This window comes from Notolabrus celidotus, chromosome 22, assembly GCF_009762535.1.
Source record: "Notolabrus celidotus isolate fNotCel1 chromosome 22, fNotCel1.pri, whole genome shotgun sequence".
NCBI classification, from domain to species: Eukaryota; Metazoa; Chordata; class Actinopteri; order Labriformes; family Labridae; genus Notolabrus; species Notolabrus celidotus.
In genome coordinates this window covers 3,115,467-3,133,360 of record NC_048293.1, presented here as the reverse complement: position 1 = coordinate 3,133,360, position 17,894 = coordinate 3,115,467, and the positions used below count along the sequence as shown (strand labels likewise).

The 17,894-nt window shown below is 42.2% G+C and overlaps 1 protein-coding gene across 7 annotated transcripts in view; it reads left to right on the top strand.

The window, feature by feature from the left end:
• stxbp5b (syntaxin binding protein 5b (tomosyn)) overlaps positions 1-17,894 on the top strand; it is a 48,256-nt gene that overhangs the window by 2,413 nt on the left and 27,949 nt on the right. For all 7 annotated transcript variants that reach the window (XM_034674970.1, XM_034674969.1, XM_034674966.1 and 4 more), the window contains exons 2-5: positions 116-213; positions 8,618-8,699; positions 11,729-11,829; positions 15,301-15,435. In XM_034674970.1, the coding sequence (XP_034530861.1) occupies positions 116-213; positions 8,618-8,699; positions 11,729-11,829; positions 15,301-15,435 (416 nt within the window). The remainder of the gene's footprint in view (positions 1-115; positions 214-8,617; positions 8,700-11,728; positions 11,830-15,300; positions 15,436-17,894) is intronic.

The following is a 17,894-nucleotide window of genomic DNA, read 5'->3' as shown; positions in this document are numbered from 1 at the left end:
TTTCTGGGAGCTTCTGAAAATGTTTTTTTTTTCTCTGGTAAAGGCAGCGTGACTGTGTAGCAGATGATTGATTATCTGACTGGAGCTCTAATATAAATTCTGCTTTTTCCTGCAGACTGTGCGTCATGGCTTCCCATATCAGCCATCCTCCATGGCTTTTGACCCCGTGCAGAAAATCTTGGCCATCGGGACTCAGACTGGAGCTATGAGGCTGTATCCTTTTCACTTTAAGGAGGAGCGCTACACAAGCTAAGTAAAGCTTGGATCATTCCAGTGAATTTTACTACATCCTGCACTCCCCTCATGCACACACACACACACACACACACACACACACACACACACACACACACACACACACACACACACACACACACACACACACACACACGCAAACAACACACACTTCCTGACATCCTTTTTGAAAATGTGACGTTACAGAGCCGCCCTTCAGCATTCCATAAAGCCTGGTGCAGAAAATGACCTGCCTTTTCCTCCTGTCATCCAACACAACACATCTAGAAACCCAAACCTCACAGCTGGGCAGCACAGGGCTCCGAGGTAGACGGTATAGCTGGAGTGTGTGTGTCTGTGCAGCCAGCAGCCTCCTTCTCCTGGAGCACCAGGCTCATTAGCGCTATCTCCGCAGTAGCATGAACAGCTCCTCCGCCATATGCCGAGGAGCCAACCTCATCAACTGTGCTGCCCGGTCCGTGCCAGGATGCCACTTCATATGTGCTGTAAACATCACCGGACCTGCACAACACACACACAATCAAGCTGCTACGGTGCCGCGAGGCCCCACGGGCAGCTGGGAGTCAGTTCTGTTTGTATTCAGGGATGAAGATTTGTTTTTACAGCTAACCAAGCTACTTCCATGAGTCACCGCAACAGAACTGCCTTCAGATTCCAGGCTATTAAACACGGCATGTGATAGTGAAGTCATGTCCAGGTTATTCTGTTTACAGCAGGTCCTCAAGGTTGGCCTGTTAGCGTGTAAATACAGGGTTTCCCTTTTGTGATGAGATCCTGCATGGGAGGCCGCCCACTTTATTTAGCTCCTCATTACAAGTGGCTTTGTCCTCGTCTTTATCCACTCTTCAGATTAAGAGAGCATTGTGTTTACAAGGCGACACCCAGAGAACACACACAAACACACACACACTGCTCCCATGTAGTCCTAATGTGCGAGGTGGAGCTGATGGGATTACTGTCATTCAGGCAATAGGTCCATTTATCAAAAGACAGGCTGCATCGATCCACCTCATTGCCCCCGGAGTTTGGAAACGCTGCCACAGCTCAGTAGACATAAGCTCAATGAGGTGTCTACAAGCAATAAATGTCTGCTTTTACAAGATCTGTCTCTACTACAGTGTTTTAATCAGTGTAACTGTAGATACTAACCCCCTCCTCTCCCCCCTGTCTCCGTCTTCTGATACGTGTTCCCTGAAGTTTCAGCCCTTTTTTTGTGTGTTGTTGGAGCAAAACGAAATGGCAATTAAAAATAATTTGACCCTCACAGGATTTGGAGGCCAGCAGTGACAGTCAAAGTTTAGAACTTTTTTAAAAAGGAAAAGTTGCAGCTGACTGCTCAGGCTCAAGTTTGTTTTGATGAGCTCCCATCACAGACACACTGTCAAACAGAGGAGCTAAGCAGCCTGTAGCTTCTTCCTCTTCTTTTTAAAACAAGGAAGTTCAAGAAAGAAGGCAGAGAAAAGTCACAGTTTTTCTTTTTCACGTCTCAGAGAGTGTGATCAAGATAACTTCCTGTCACGATGACTATCAGCTGGGTTCATGAGAAAACCTGCTGATGTTGAAACATTGTGGTGAACCGAGCTGGTTTACCCACAGAGGAAGTGTTGATGTTGACGTGGGGATGATTGAGTGTGTACTGGATGTCCTTGTTAAGGTGGAGAGCAGGATGTCCAGTTTGTAGGAGTTATTTTGGGGCTTATTGGACAGGAGAGCTGGAGATAGACAGAAAATGTGAGGAGAGTTGGGGACAAGGAGGACTGTGGGGCACCTGCTCTAAGACTTCTTTTTAAATACATGATCCCAGTTTAAAGCAGTTTGTTCTTCTGATCTGAATATTGCAGCAGGTACACTGAATGTAAGGCTGTGTCCACTGCTGTTTTTGATTTGGTATTCATATTGCTTGTTACATGCCACTAACAAACCAAAATTCTGGAGATGCGCAATATTTCAGCCACATATTGGTATCAGCGACCAGGTGACCGATATCGTCCTATTGGTGTGTACCCAGGGCGTAAAAATAACTCCCGCCAAGCACCAATGGCGAGTAAAAAATTAGTTGGGTGTGTAAAACAAAAACACACACCCGCCAGTGGCCGATGGAAAATGTTGTATTGCATGTGAGGTTCTGTTTCCATACTTTCGCCCATTTCTGCCGACTGTCAGGCTATTTTAACCCAAGCGGCGTGCTGTACTTGTGTTGTGATTTGGTACATTGGGAACAAGCGGCAACCTCCGGTCTCAAACTATGAAGCCCATGCGGAAGTGTTAGAAACTGCAATTCATCAGGAATCCACTTGAGGCTGGCTGCAGAAACACCCACTTTAACTATTCCATATAATGAGAGCACAGTAGGTCACTGTATCAACAGATATAAAGTTTAGTCAAATTGGCACAGCGGCCCACATGTTCACATACAAACAAAAAATCAATATGAAGTACTCGGCCTACTCACCACTGTCTGGACGAGCCTTAAGCTCCGTGGACTTGTCCACGATGCACTGTATGTCCATTCTTTGATCTGTCATTCTCAATAGATAACATGACATGTCCACTCAGTCTCTCCTGTCCCATCGTGCTCCTCAAGGGGTTTTAGTTAGTTTTAACTTGGAGAATGAGCGCTCACTGAGCTGCGCCAGGCAGCTCTGCGTAATTCCTCACCTCGTGCTTGCAGCAGTGTGTTGGGGTGAATTGACTCAAACATGTTCCCAGTTCCATTTAAGCTGGTGAATCTTTGGGACAGTTGCTGGATGATGATATCAGGCATTAAAAACGTTCACCGGAAAGTTGCTCCCTGGGACAGTGAGGCGACTGTCTTCATCCAAGTGACGCCTAACTTTTCTAGAGCAAGAGTGGCAGACTAAGCCTCATCAAATCTCTCTCTAAACTCCATCAAAACACTGATAGAGTTTTGGAGAAGAGTAGATGCGTTTATTTCATCGGCAGATCTTCTGTTTTTTCTCGCATCATTCACCTTTTCACAGATGGCCTCCCAAATCGTGTTTCTAACGCTGAGATGTCTCTGCTGGAGTTCACCGATGTGTTTATTTCCCTCCTCCACAAAGATCTCCAACTCCATGGCTTCAAACTTCATTTATCGCTTAAGACCACTCTGCTCTCTCAAACTCTCCATGATGACAGCCGATAGCACACGCAAAATCCTCGTGAAATAGGGCGGTCCGCACCACTTTTGCACTCGTTATCATTTGCGCACGCAGTCTTAGTAGATCACCCGCAACACGCCCAGAAATAACACGTGCAAAATTATTATTTGCACAAGCAAATTAGCGCTCGTTATTTGGGATCTTGGTAGATCAGGCCCTATGAGTTTTTGCCCAAATAAGGACATGACTGACTTGACTCCCAGTTGGGAACACATAGCTGTTGGCCAGGAGACTCAAACCCCGCCTCTGTACGTCACACTATGCCTGGTTGAGTTCCGCATTTCCAATATGGCTGCCACCGTCGATTGGCTTTAAAACAGCGCTCAGGAACAAATGGGTGACATCACGGATACTACATCCATTATTTATACAGTCTATGGTGGCGACACATTCCCAACGTGAAGCCACCACAAACAAAAAGGATAAACAAAGAGGCAGGAGACGATAGAGAAGAGGAGCAGACAGCTAAACGGAGTGATGTCACTATATATGACGTTTCAAAGAAAACTAGAACATTGACAAGGCTGGCCAACCTCGGTCCTGGCTAACGAAAATGAACACTCAAGAATAAAACCCAAGTACAAACACACAGGAGTGGATTTTTTTATTTGGCCGGTGAAAAATATTTTTGGCCTGTACATTTTTGGAGGTCACTAGCCAATGGTAGATGAGGTAAAAAGTGAATTTTACGCCCTGTGTGTACCCATTGCGGTAGCCATGGTTTATCTGTTTGCATCAATTTAGTCTAATCTTTATGATGACAAGCTAGTGAGTCTCGGTTTGAGCCTACTGTAAGGTTTGTGGTAATGGAAGGAAAAATACTGCCTATGAAAAAAACAAGAGCATTATCATGTTGGTCATTTTCATTATTTTTACCTTTTATTTTACTGCTTCTTTTTAACATTGTGGTCATTTGATAAACTTGCAACATGATCTTTTTTGTTTAAAAGAATAGGTGACGCTGTAGTTGGTGAGGTTGCGACAGCAGGGAAACTTTTAGATACATTGCAATAGGCGTCCTTACCCTATTTAAAATGAGTCCTGTCCTGCCCGCCTCCCACAGTTACTCTTCCCTGCATGTGTCTGATCTTATGACAGTACACATCAGCAGTACAATTTATAAAGACTCCCAAATAAAACAACACCATTTCTGAAATTTGTTTCACAATATGTCATCATCTACGTATGGACAAGGTTTGCTAACGACGTGGCGTTTCAAAACGATCCAAAACTAATGTAGAGCAGAATGACATTGATTGGCAACAACCAGCTGCACGTTCCTTTAAAACAGCGGTTTCGTATTGGATCTGAGACGTCACATCTCAATCAATTCTTTAACAGGAGGGATGTCCTGAAGGACCTCTCTCTCTTTGATTACTTGAGGAGCTTGTGTCAGGCGCTGCAGGTTGTTGTAAGTGAGAGGCAGAAAGCAGTGGGAGATTGTCTAGTTCATTGATTTGAGATGGCGATCTTATACAGATAAAAAACAAATATTTACTATATCAAAATCTTCGCTGAATATACTCGGTCAAACCCGCCCAGGTATCGTCTGTGTGTAATAGAAACATTGAATTGCTTCTTAGGGAGTTTGTGATTGTGAAGATAAAGAAGCTTTTGAAGCAGTTATCTTTTTGTGTGTGAAGAAAATAAGATTAAAGGATGTCTTGTAATTTTGGATTATCAAATGTGCTTATTTAAAGATGGCGTAGTGGGGATGGCAGGGTTCCCATGCATCCTGGAAAACCTGGAAAACAGTTGACCAGTTTTCCAGTCCTGGAAAACACCTGGAAAATGGGAGAAAAAGTAAAATGTCCTGGAAAATCACATATAGTCCTGGAAAATTATTCCAACATGACTGCGTGTGACCTGACAAGGTTAAAAAAAAACACATCCCCATTCAACATTTGTGGCCATTTCTGTCATTCAGTTCTATTTAGGTAAATGTATGCACTGATCCTCTGATTATCATTATTCATTTATTTATTTCAATAATCAATCAATCAATCAATCAATCTTTATTTGTATAGCGCCAAATCACAACAAACGTTATCTCAAGACGCTTTTACAAACATAGGAGGTCTAGACCACTCTATGTCAAATTATGAACAGAGACCCAACTTCAAGGCAGGGTAAGACTCAGTCTGACCCCACCTTAATCCACCATGAGCATTGCACATCGCAGTATTTAGCTAGTTACAGCGGTGAGGAAAAACTTCCTTTTAACAGGCAGAAACCTCCAGCAGGACCAGACTCATGTTAGACAGACATCATGCCTCGACCGAGTTAGGCAGCTTCCAGATTCCTTTGCTGGCTCTTTTGTTTGTTAATTGTTACTAATTTTATATTTTTTGAGAAAAGAGAAAGCTGAGATGAGAGTTGCCCATCATTGTTACTTGGTTGCACTAATAAAGTGAAGTGCTGTACATCTGTGGTTGCATTATTCTATAATCAATTTTCTATCATTTTGAAGCATGTAAGAGATGATTTCATGGATAGCCATATACTTTCAATGTAGACTTCCACTGAGAGGAACATATTAGACTATTTAGGAACTAAATTAGGAACTAAATTTAGACTGTCATACCAGCTTGATCATCACTGAAAATGTCCTTGAAATGTCCTGGAAAATGATCTCTGGAAAAGAGTGGGAACCCTGGGATGGGACCGACTTTAAAATGTTTCTTTTATAAAATATGACGACAGTCCGATCCGATCCGATGCGTCGTTCTTTTTCAGTTGACAGCAATGACTCAGTGTAGGACACGACCAAGCAGCAACCTCCGGTCTCAAAATATGAAGCCCATGCGGAAGTGTTATAAACTGCAGTTCATAGAGAATCCACTTGAGGCTGGCTGCAGAAACACCGGAAACCACATACACACCCATTCAAAGAAGACGATCTTTACAGCAGAAATAAACATGTTTACAGCCTGGTTAAAAAAATGAGTGTAGTCTGGATAGTTCATTTCTCAATCGGCACACACTGTAGTCTTCCAATGAGAGGCACAGCTGACTTGATTGACAGGTGGGAACACTGTAGCTGTTAGCTAGGAGGCTCAAACTCCGCCTCTTTACGTCACACTGGCTTGACAGCAGCAATATGGCCACCCCTGACGATTGGCCTCAAAACAGCGCTTCAGAAACAGATGGGTGTTGTCACGGATACTACGTCCATATTTTATACAGTCTATAGTTTATCAGTGTAATGTTTTTTATTTAATGTGATGAGGAGGGTGGTGGTGTTTGGCCTTCTTAGATGTGACAGGTGATGAAGGACATGAAGCGTAGGGGGGTAGAGAGCAGAGTAAGATCTGCACCAAAGAGTCGAGGATGAGGACTGTAGCCTCTGTACATGGGGCGCATGCTTTTAACTGCTCAGCCACCCAGCGCCCTTAAATTGTCATTTTCAACATCAGAGCCGTTATCAGCCCAGATTTCCTCCATCGATGCGTCCCTGCAAAACTCTGACACATTCAGTTAACTATTATCGCAGCACAATCACATGACTGAAAGCTGAAGGCAGGAACTGTTACTTGAACTTTGTCTCCTCAAGAGAGAGCTGTGTTTTTACACGCAGTCACACACACACAGCTGACTGGTGTGACTTGGCTTGCTGTGCTGCGGACACAATCCAAGACACAAAATACTGCATGTCCTGTTAATGAGGAAGAAGTCTAAACAGGATTTTGAGTCTGAAACATGGTCGCCTTACATGATCATACGAAAGGTTTAGCGTTTAATTGGCAGTGAGGAAGCGACAGAATGCCCTACTGAAATCTTGTTTTGTGGTTTGTCATTGTAATTTCCTGCTAGCCGTGAAAATAGCACGGCTCAGCAGCTCTATTAACCTACATTGCATCAGAATGCGCTCAGACTCCAGACACCTGTATACACACACTGATGACGCACAGAGAAATAAACAGGCAGTAACAGCACCTCGTATTAACAGATATTAGGCTGCTGAAGAGATGGAGCATGTAATAAGGAATATGAATACACCACAGTGTTACTCATTAACATGTTCTGCTCTTTAGACTGCTGCTCTTGCGCTTATGTATTCACAACCAGCGGCTAAGAAACAGACTTAATGACTCTTCCTCCTCTCTCCTGGACCTATGCGGACATGATTAATAATTCTGACAAATGTTTTACAGAACTTGTGGGGCCAGGAGCTAAAACTGGACATAAAAGGTCACAAGTTCAGTCTCTAACAGCCCTCGCCTGGCGCCGGCTGGAAGTCTGAAAGTCTGCGTTTGCCTCCATCCTTCCCATGTGCAGAAACGATGCCCACCGTTGAGTCCTGAAACTCCTCCGCAAACCCCACCTTAGTTTGTTTAAAGCACCGAGGGATGTTTGATCACAGCTGGGTTGATCCTGTTCGGTCGTATTCTGCTGTGTCAGCGCGAGGCGGCCTCAGAAAGTGAACACAGCTGTCTGTCTGTCTGCGGAGCTTTTCATCAGCATTATCACCTCAGAAGAATGAGATGCAGATCACCTCTTTTTTGTCTCTCTGTGATTTGATCTCATGCAGCTTCTTTCTTCCTTTGTTGGTGTGCATGATTGGTGCTCACACTATCCATCTGTGGAAGTGATTAAAGGCTGTTTGAAGGAGCTTTCCCTCATTATGCTCCTCATATCTGTGCTGTTTGTGGAGGTTTTAGTGGGATTCATTTCAGGCCTGGTGCCACTGTGGAGCTCTGTGGTGTTCCTGCCATGCTTGCAGGCACTTTGGCTCCTCTTTTAGATCACACAAAGGTCAAAATCGAGTCTCTGTATGTAGTTTTTGCTGAATGGGGTGCTCGGCTGTGTTTTTAGAATGGACAGATATAGCAGACGGGGATTCTCTGACCTGAACGTACTCTGGGATATATAGAAAGAGAGTGGAGTGCAGTTAATCATGCTGCCGTCATACTTGCTGACGCATGTGTATTAATAAGTCAGACAGGCCCACTGATTTTATTTATAACCCACTACTTCAACTTGTTTCATGTTCCTGCCAGGTTCTGTCTCAGAGTGCACTAAGTTACAAAAATGAAGAACTTAGGAAACTTGATGTAGATGCAAAAGTAGCTTTAATAGACTTAAAATCATGATCACTGTATAATCAGATAATCTGCATAACATGTGACATGGTTTCTCCTGTATTCTGCATGAACTGTTTTTGCATTCGATGGTTCTTCCTTGACTGATCTGACTTTCAGCTTCGGACGTGCGGGCGTGGAGTGCTACTGTCAGCATGAGAGCGGTGCTGCTGTCATCCAGCTTCAGTTCCTGATCAACGAGGTTTGTAGTCATAACCTGTCCCTCGTTTCCTTGTTTGGTTTTCTCCCTCTTTCAACTTTTCCCCCCTTTCACAGTAAGTCTGTCATCTGACTCCTGCTTGTCTGCTCTGATTTTACCATTTATTAAACTTATATAAAAAAGAAAAAGCAAGATCCATCTGGACAGAACAAACCACCTCATAACAGATCCTTGTCTCAGTTTGAAGAGGACTCGTACAGTTCTGGACTCCTGTGTCTGTATTTGTTATGTTGTCTGCTAATAAGCGTCGCAGGAGCTGTATTCCTCATCAGAGCTGCAAATCTGAACATCTCAGAAAAACAAATGCTTGGACACGAATCAGCATGATGAGAACTAAGCACGCTGACAGAAAGCATGTTACAGTAAAATGTCCCTGATGTGTTTTTTCATTTTAAAGTTTGATCCATGTCCCACCTGTTAACATGGAGGGGGCAGGCTTTATGATATACAGTACAGCCAGTCAGCAGGGGAGCACAATCTGTTTTGGCCTCACTTTTGGGGGCTGTCATGTCATCTATCTTTTTATTTTACCTACAGTTCTGACCCTATCCTGTAAAAACATTGACATATTCTCTCTGACCTGACGCATTGGTTTCTGGGTAGGGGTTTTGTAGCCAAATGATGTCGGTCTTCATATTGAGACATGAGAAATATGTCACATACTTTCACATTACCTGTGGTACCAGGGTTTTGTCAGGGATTTTTGTCATGTACTTAATTACTGTGTGTGTCATAGTTGAAAGGAGCGTTCTCTCTACACTGGAGGTGTACTCTAGGACAGGGGTTCCCAAAGTGTGGGTCGGGACCCCATGGGGGTTGCGAGACACCAATGTGGAGTTGTGAGATGTCTTCCAGATTTTAAATTTTTTTTTAAGTTATCCAAATTTGCTTATTTTACCCATTATTGCAAAATATAGACAAAAATAGTTCCATTTGGAATAAAACCCTGCAAATAAGTACATTTCATTAGTTCTCTGCCTTTCTTTGTTATTATTATTATTATTATTATTATTATTATTATTATTATTATTATTATTATTATTATTTATTTATTTTTAATTATTTTAATCATTATTATCTAAACCATTGTTTTAACATGTATTTACTTATTTTATTTATTTTGTGTTCATCTGATCTCGTTAACTCTACCTTATTTTTAACTTTTCTTTCCACTCTTACTTATTTTATTAATTTTACTGTGTTGATTTTCCTTTTTAAGTATTTCTTTCTTAATCATGCCTGTTATAATTTTACCATGGCTGTTGTTTTCTGTCTCTCTGTTATTCTGTGAAGCACTTTGGGCTACATGTTTTTATGTATGAAAGGTGCTATATAAATAAAGTTGAGTTGTTGCCAGATGTCTCCTAAAGTTAGAGTTAGGGTTAGCTAACAGTTGATTAACAAAAGGATCAGTATCAACCGGGTAATTCACAGCAGCACAGGAAACACAGCCACATCTGCATGCAGGTAAATTATTTTGAAGTATGAAGCAACATGTAACCACTTTGAGGGACAGTGGGGGTCACGAGTCTTTGGCACCTATATTTTGGGGGTTGCAGGTTAAAAAGTTTGGGAACCCCTGCTCTAGGACACCGACTGTAGCGCATCTCTCAAGCAAGCATGTTTTCAAAACCACCGGTTCCTGGCCAGAAGCCAGGCAAAAGTAAATACATAGAGAAAAGAAAATCACCAGAAGAGTCGAGGGAGAATGAAAGAGAGTATGAGGGCAGAAGGGAGAGAAAGTTCCAGCCGCACTGGAGTTGGCTGGAATATGATGCAACTAAATATTTAGTCTTTTGCCAAATCTGACAGTCACTGCCGGCATATGCTGATGGGTAAGTTCAGGATAGAAGATATAAGGTCACTTTTTAGGAACGCCTTTTAACTCTTCTGATGTGTACATAAATCAGGACATCTGCTAACTCAGCTACAGTAAAACTGACTGACCGCTGACTAGAGCTGGGCAATATTGAAAAATGTGTTATCACGATAAATATCAAATCATGATTTCATGTAGATTTAAAGGCAGGCTTTTGGTCCTGAGTGAAAGTTGGAGAAACAAGACTGTTTGTTAACTCAGCTCTGTTGTTTAGTTCTCTGATTAGCTTCTTGAATCACTCATTTCTGACGGTGATAACAGGAAGCAGGTCTTTTGTGTAAGATGAGATTTTTGTGAAGTTTTAGTTTGTAGACTCTTATTTTTCACAGGTTAAGATCTTTTGATTTAGATTTACAACTGTGTAGTAGAGTATTGTTTTGAGTAGTGCACTCGCCTTTAAGGTTACTCAAGGTTAATTGCTCAATTACAGGTTTAAATATCTTGTTTGTTTATCGAACATTTGCTACATTTATATGGAGAAAAAAATATATCACAATAATTATCATTACTGAATTATCGCCCAGCCCTACCGCTGACTGATAACTGCGTCAGCACAATCCCAACGCAGGGTTAACAGGTTAACCAGCCATTACTTAAACCTGCTGACCATGAAGGGCAAACAAAAGTGCACAATAATAGTGTTTCTCTGAGCATTTGGCCCCTCTGTCAGTCAGCCCAAGGTATTCAATCCTTGACTGTTATTTTCCAAATCAATAGTAATGTTCCTGGGCCAGTGGTTACAATGCTGGGGCCAGTGATCTTGGCCTGAAGGTTAATGTCAACCCCTGATGAGTCACTGGTAGTTGTGTGAACTGTGCTGTGACTGAACACATTAGGCACTTACACACTGCCATTTCAAAGCGGGTTATTTACGCCCCTCGTTCGCCTCCTCTGCTATGTGTAACGGGCTCGGGCCGTGCCTCTTGCTCTTCTGCAACGCCGTAATGTGATGTAATGACACCCTGGGACACCAATAATACGAGGTTTCAGGGTGCAATGTGTAAGAGGCTAATGTTGATGTTGAATCTGTGACCCATATATACCCCTCAGTGTTTCCTTTACTGCTGTGTTCTCATGATAAAAGCTTTAAATGTAGAGCCATGAATGAATGAACTCCTGTGTTTCTGACTAGGGGGCGCTGGTGAGTGCCTTAGCTGATGACAGCATCCACCTGTGGAACCTGAGGCAAAAAATCCCTGCAATCCTGCATTCTCTCAAGTTCAGCCGGGAGAGGTACAGTGACTTCTTTTTCTTTCTGCTTCTCTATTCACAGTGAGGCTGCAGTTTTCACTCACGCTGATGAAAGTTAAGAAATGTTGAAGAGGATTTCACAGCCGGACACATGCTTATCAGTTTATAAACAGCAGGGTTGTTGCAACACTGTTTTGGGGAAATAATGCACTGTAACTGTGGTACTGTTATTGTTGTTATAGGTTCAGGGAGCTCTGTAGCCAAACACATACAACACTGATGGGAATGTATCTCCAGCTGAGATAGCTTAGAACTCATCTCCAAACTTACATTTCAACCATGTTCTTGCACCTCTTCAGTCAATTCAAAATGCTACCCCCTGAAGTGTCTGCAAACTTCCCATATGTGAGTTTTGAATTGGGCGTTGTTATTCTTGAATATTCATAATGAAAATTACACAATTCATTTTGAGAGCTACTCACTAACATACCCAGAGAGCAGCTATTTGCCTTTTTAAACTCATCCTGAGCCTCCTCTGTGAGTGATAATCAACAGCTGCTTATTTTTAGCAGAGGGGCCATTGACTAAATGGTACTTAAAAACACTACAAAGCTATCATTTTTAGCACTGTACTCACAGCTTAGAGAGCAGCTAGGGGCTTTATTGCATGTGTATGCTAACTGTTATAACACAGAGGCTAAGCATCTCGTGACGATCGCTAATGAATGATGATCAGGCGGCATGGCGCCTGCTTCTACGATGGACTCCTCTCCACTGATTGTCCGTTATGTCATTGGTGTTTGCAGAGAGCTGTCAATCAAAACCCAGGGTCTCATTTATAAACGTTGCGTATGAACAAAACCGGGCTTAAAAGTGGAGTACGCCACTTTTCACACCAAGTTTGTGACGTGTAAAAACAAACTTGAAAATGTAAGCAACCTCTGACCCATGTGTACAAAGATTTTGGAGGCTGGGGACATTGGAGATGCAGGCGGTGAGAGGGTGAACTGAAGTCAGATTGCGTTTTTATACCTTTTACACTTTTAATTCCGTTAAAATCAACAGTTCCAAGTCACCAAGAAGAACTAAAACCAGCATATTTTATTCAGACCTGTGGCTGTAGTGAGCCATTTCCAAAAAGCTATGTGAAGATAAAAGCATGTCCTAAAGTCCAACAAATATTTAATCAGCTGCTCACACTCGTCACATCTTCCACACCTACTTTATTTGTTGTGTTTATGTTAAACCACGGGCAGTTCTCACACAGTTATGATGCATACTCATACTCAGTCATACTCCAGGTCAAGTTGGCGATGATGGAAGCAGCACATTAGAACTCTCACTCATGGATCAAACTTGTGTCAGATAATATCAGAGAGGGGGAGAGTCAGCTGATTGACGTGAGCACTCTGGCTTAATGTGAAAAATCAGTGTGGGTCCTGTAAACATGTAAACACTGCAGTGACACTCAGGTCTAATGATGAATGATGGATGCACCGGCACTGCTGAAGGACTTTGTGAAGCTGCAGCATCAACGTGGTGTCACTCTTTGATTTGATGTTCCTGAAAAACAAACAAACTAGGGATGTAAATTTCAAGTATTACCCCTGATCGATCTTTGGAAATGTTAATGATCAAATATCGATTAATCATTAAAAAAATGTTTTCCATGTCAAAAACAATGGCAAATGTGTTTTTTCCCCTGAATCAAATTTTCCTTCACGGCACAATGTATATAACTGACGGTATTTAATATCTAGGGATCGTATTGAGGAGTTCAAAATGTTAAACACGCTGAATATCAACGTGTGGAGCAGGATCATAATCTCAGCGGACATACAGTCATAAAAGTGAAGGCTCAGACTTCAACAAGGGAACTGAACAGAAACATATTTCAGACTCACAGTGTCCTAGGGGTGAGTATTGGCAAGAACCTCACGATACGATACGCATCACGATACCTGGGTCACGATGTGATAGTATCACGATATATCACGATATCACAATATTGTGATATATTGCGATATTCTACACAGTAAACTAAGAAAAAATAGGGATGGTGTATATGTAAATCACATAATATTACTCAAAATTGAAAGGACAAGTTAAGTCAAAACTATTCAATTGAATAGAACTTTTCCACTTTATTGTTTTTTTAAATACTGAAGTTGCATTTTAGTTCCAACTCGGTTAAAATGTGAATTTTTATTATTACAAAAATATCGATACTAAGAGATGAAATATCAATATCATATTGGAGGTGAAAGTATTGCGATATATTGCTGTATCGATATTTTTTCACAACTCTACAGTGTCCAGTTTTCTATCTACTCATTCTTATTGAGAAAAATAAGCATGTGAACGTGGTAAGGTGTCAGTTTGTAGTGCTAACGGGTCATAATCAGTCCGACAGTGGAGATAAAAAGCGCTCGTGGAGACCTGTCACTCAGCCGCAGCCCCCAGCTGAGTGTCTCCGCTGTGAGCAACACCTTCAGTCAGCTGATTCTGAAACATGCTTTAAACTTAAACCACCTCCCTGATAGCTGAACCAAATATGAGACCACATGATGTTTGTTCCATGTGATAGAAAATCGAAACAAAAAAATGTGTTTGAGTAAGTTCTTAACAATCAATTAATTGATACTTGATTAGTTGTTGACATCCCTAAAACAAGCCATATGTGCTGCTCTCTATCGTCCACTTCCTCCACAGGCTCCTCGCATCCTGGGTCAGAAACTTGTCCTCCTATTGACCTGCTCACTCATTCGTATGCATTTGTATTCCTAGCTTTAAGCTGCTTTATGTTCAACATGTATGGACGAATGTGTGTTTGAAGAGAGCGGAAGATGACGCTGATCCACTTGAGCATATTCTCAAAGTGTACATGCCCTGGGTTTTTATAATTCCCAAGGTTTTTTTTGGGCACACCTTTTCCAGGTTTTTAGCATCTGTACACTTTTAGCATGAATTGATTCTACACACTGTTTTATAAATGAGACTCCTGATCTGTCACCCCTAACACAGCTTTGAAAATAAGAGTTGAACTTGGTTTTCTAATTCTTATTCACATTTTATTTTGAATTCTAAATGCCTCTCGAATATTATGCCCTTAATGCATTTCTTTATATTAAATGCTCCATTTTCAAAAGCTTCAAGTTACATAAAAACATCCCTGAGAGATATGTGCATGAATAAAAAGTCACACACAGTAAACAGTAAAGTTCAGTGATGTACTGTTAACAATATAACTGTAGTGTATAGCTGAATGAGTCTCACCAGTTGAGAGAAGACAGCAATGTTTACTCTGCTCTTCCTCCCTGCTGCTCTATATATAGTCCGGCTTCATTAGTGTGACACAGAGCAAGGCCTTTGTAATTAAATCTTAGTCACTCGCTACTCCTTCCAGTTGGAGCACCATGATTAAGGACTGGGGTGACTCTTTGATGGGACTGAGTCATGATGAGATAATGAAAAGGCAGGTTGTGATGGATCCTCCTGATCTCCCCCCTGCAGAATCACGTACGTCCACCTGCCCTTCCAGAGCAAATGGCTTTACATCGGCACAGAAAGAGGAAACATCCACATCGTCAACGTGGAGTCCTTCACTCTCTCAGGCTACGTCATCATGTGGAACAAAGCCATCGAACTGTGAGTCTGTGTTTTTTTCCCTCTCTCTTTTGCTTACTGACTATTTGCATATCTTTTTTTTTTGCACTTGTGCGAGTTGACACCGAACCAGGAAACTCTGAAATACACAGGAGTGTGTTTGCAGATACAGTGTGTGTCCTGTGAGCTGAGAATACTGGAGCTCTGATCAGTGTGAGGGCGGCACGGAGGTGGTGATTGTGCCTTGCCAGAACTTGCTGCTGAGACTTCTGGGGGTGTTTGCGGACTGATTTAACGGAACATCTGTGATAGGAAATGCCCACTTGATAACCCCGGTGACTATCTCTGTGTCACCCACTCCCCCGTGTAAACACACCCACTGTAAGGGATCACAAGGAGCTTTACATCACATCCTGTGCATCAGTGAATTTTGAAGATTTCCTGCAGGAGTCAGATACACCTTGGCAGACACCATGCTCAGGTAGAATTAGATTTCAGTGTGAAAAATCTGTCACCCAGCACACTGACTAATTACTTCTAACTGTATTGGTCACAGTAGCATCGCACGGCCTGACTGTGAATGAAGGAGCCCTGAAAATAGAGAGTGTGACCATCACTTTCAGGTCAAACCCCAGCCTGTAGTGCAACTTCTTTCTTGTGCACCTGAAATCATTTCAGAAAGACTGGCAGCTCAAATTGGAGGAAGAGTATTATAGTGTGTTTATGTTTGTGACTGTGTGTGAGGCTGCTGGTGAATCTGATACATCGCTGTTTTAGATCTGGGAGTTGAAAGTGTCAGAACACCAAAGTATGCAATCAGCTCAGATAAATGTCTCAGAAACAGACAGCAGAGACCAGGAAATGATTCTGGCTGTCTGACTGTGCCGATGATTAAAGAAAAGAGCTCCTCATTGAAAAACAAAACATTCAGCCGTCTCTTTGTGGAGGAGTTTGGTAGAAAAGTCTTTCCAGCACACGTTGGCTGTAGTGACGCACAGCAATATCTGTGAGTTATTGGTAAAGTTAGATATCCGCATCAGTCCTGAATGAAGAATTCTGACATGACAGGCTGATAAAATGTTGCTTTAATAACGCTCACGTAACACAAGCTGCCGAAGCTTGACTCTTCAGGGTGTCAAATGCCATTCACTGACTGCACCCTCCAGAACAATCGCCTGCAGTTTGCACCTCTAAAAATGCCCCATAAAGAGAATAAATGTAAGTGACTTTAGTTGAAAGCATTGTTGTAGTATTTCTCACAGTGAGGGCCTGATTCACAGAAGGATTACGCAGCCTTTGCGCCAAAAAGACATTGTCTAATTCAGCATGCAAAGGGTTAAATGCTCCACAAACTGCGCTGCAGAGCAAATATCATCTCTATGTGCCAGTGTTGTTTGCATACATCTCAATGAGCCATTACACTTTCATTTGGAACAAAACAGGCCCTGTTCTATTCAAATAAGCCTCACTGCAAATAACACCTGATTCACAGCCATGTGCAGTTAGAGTGAAATATTTACCGTCTGCTGAGAGCTGGTGGTAACTGCACCGCTGGGTTTATAAGTGTTGTTACGCTCAAGCTTTCCAGTGATCAGAACATCAATTCCACCTCTGAATGACCTAAAAACTTACTGTTATTATAACGATCAGGGGTTAAATCAGTCTGTCTTTACACACAGCAGAGTGTGCTGCTGTTTGCTAGCTCGCCTACCGTCTGAGGTCGCCGTATTAGAAATGCTGACTCAACCTAACTTTCAGTCGACCTAGCAAGAGGCAAAGAGGCAGCGTGGAGGCGGGCCTTTAGCCTCCTCGTTAACAGCTACAGTGTGCCCGGCTGTCAGTCAAGTCGGCTGTGCCTCTACTTATGCAAAGCTCATAACCTTAATATCTTCTAAACTACTGGGTTAGAATAAAGATCTTCCCCTGTACCGGGTCGTAAACATGTTCATGTTTGCTGTAAAGATTGTGAATGGATGTGTATGTGGTTTCCAGTACTTCTGGAGAACAGCCTCAAGTGGACACTCGAGGAACTGCAGTTTTTAAGACTTCCACATTGACTTCACTTCTCAAGGCACAGGGAGATTTCAAAATAAAAGCACATCTCCAAGATACCAATGTAGATTGTTGTTTAGAATTTAAATCAGTTTGATTGGATCATTGCTCAGCCAATCACGGGATCAATCCAGAGTGATGGATTATTACATGCCCTGTACAAACAGGGAAAAGTCCATCATTTCTCTAAACCTTGAACTAGGGCTGGGCGATAATTTGATATCAATAACTATCGTGATATCATTTTTCTAAATATAAATTAGGGCTGCCAAGATTAGTCGACTAGTTGGCTAGTCGTTGACGACCAAAATTAGTCGACAACTTATTTAATAATCGACGTCATCGTTTATTTCTTAAAGCTTTGTTTTTCTCTCAAAACTGCCGCTGTACCTTCCGCTGTCTTGTCTGGCATTCTGTCCTTGATGCACATGCGCAGTAGTGGTAATCCG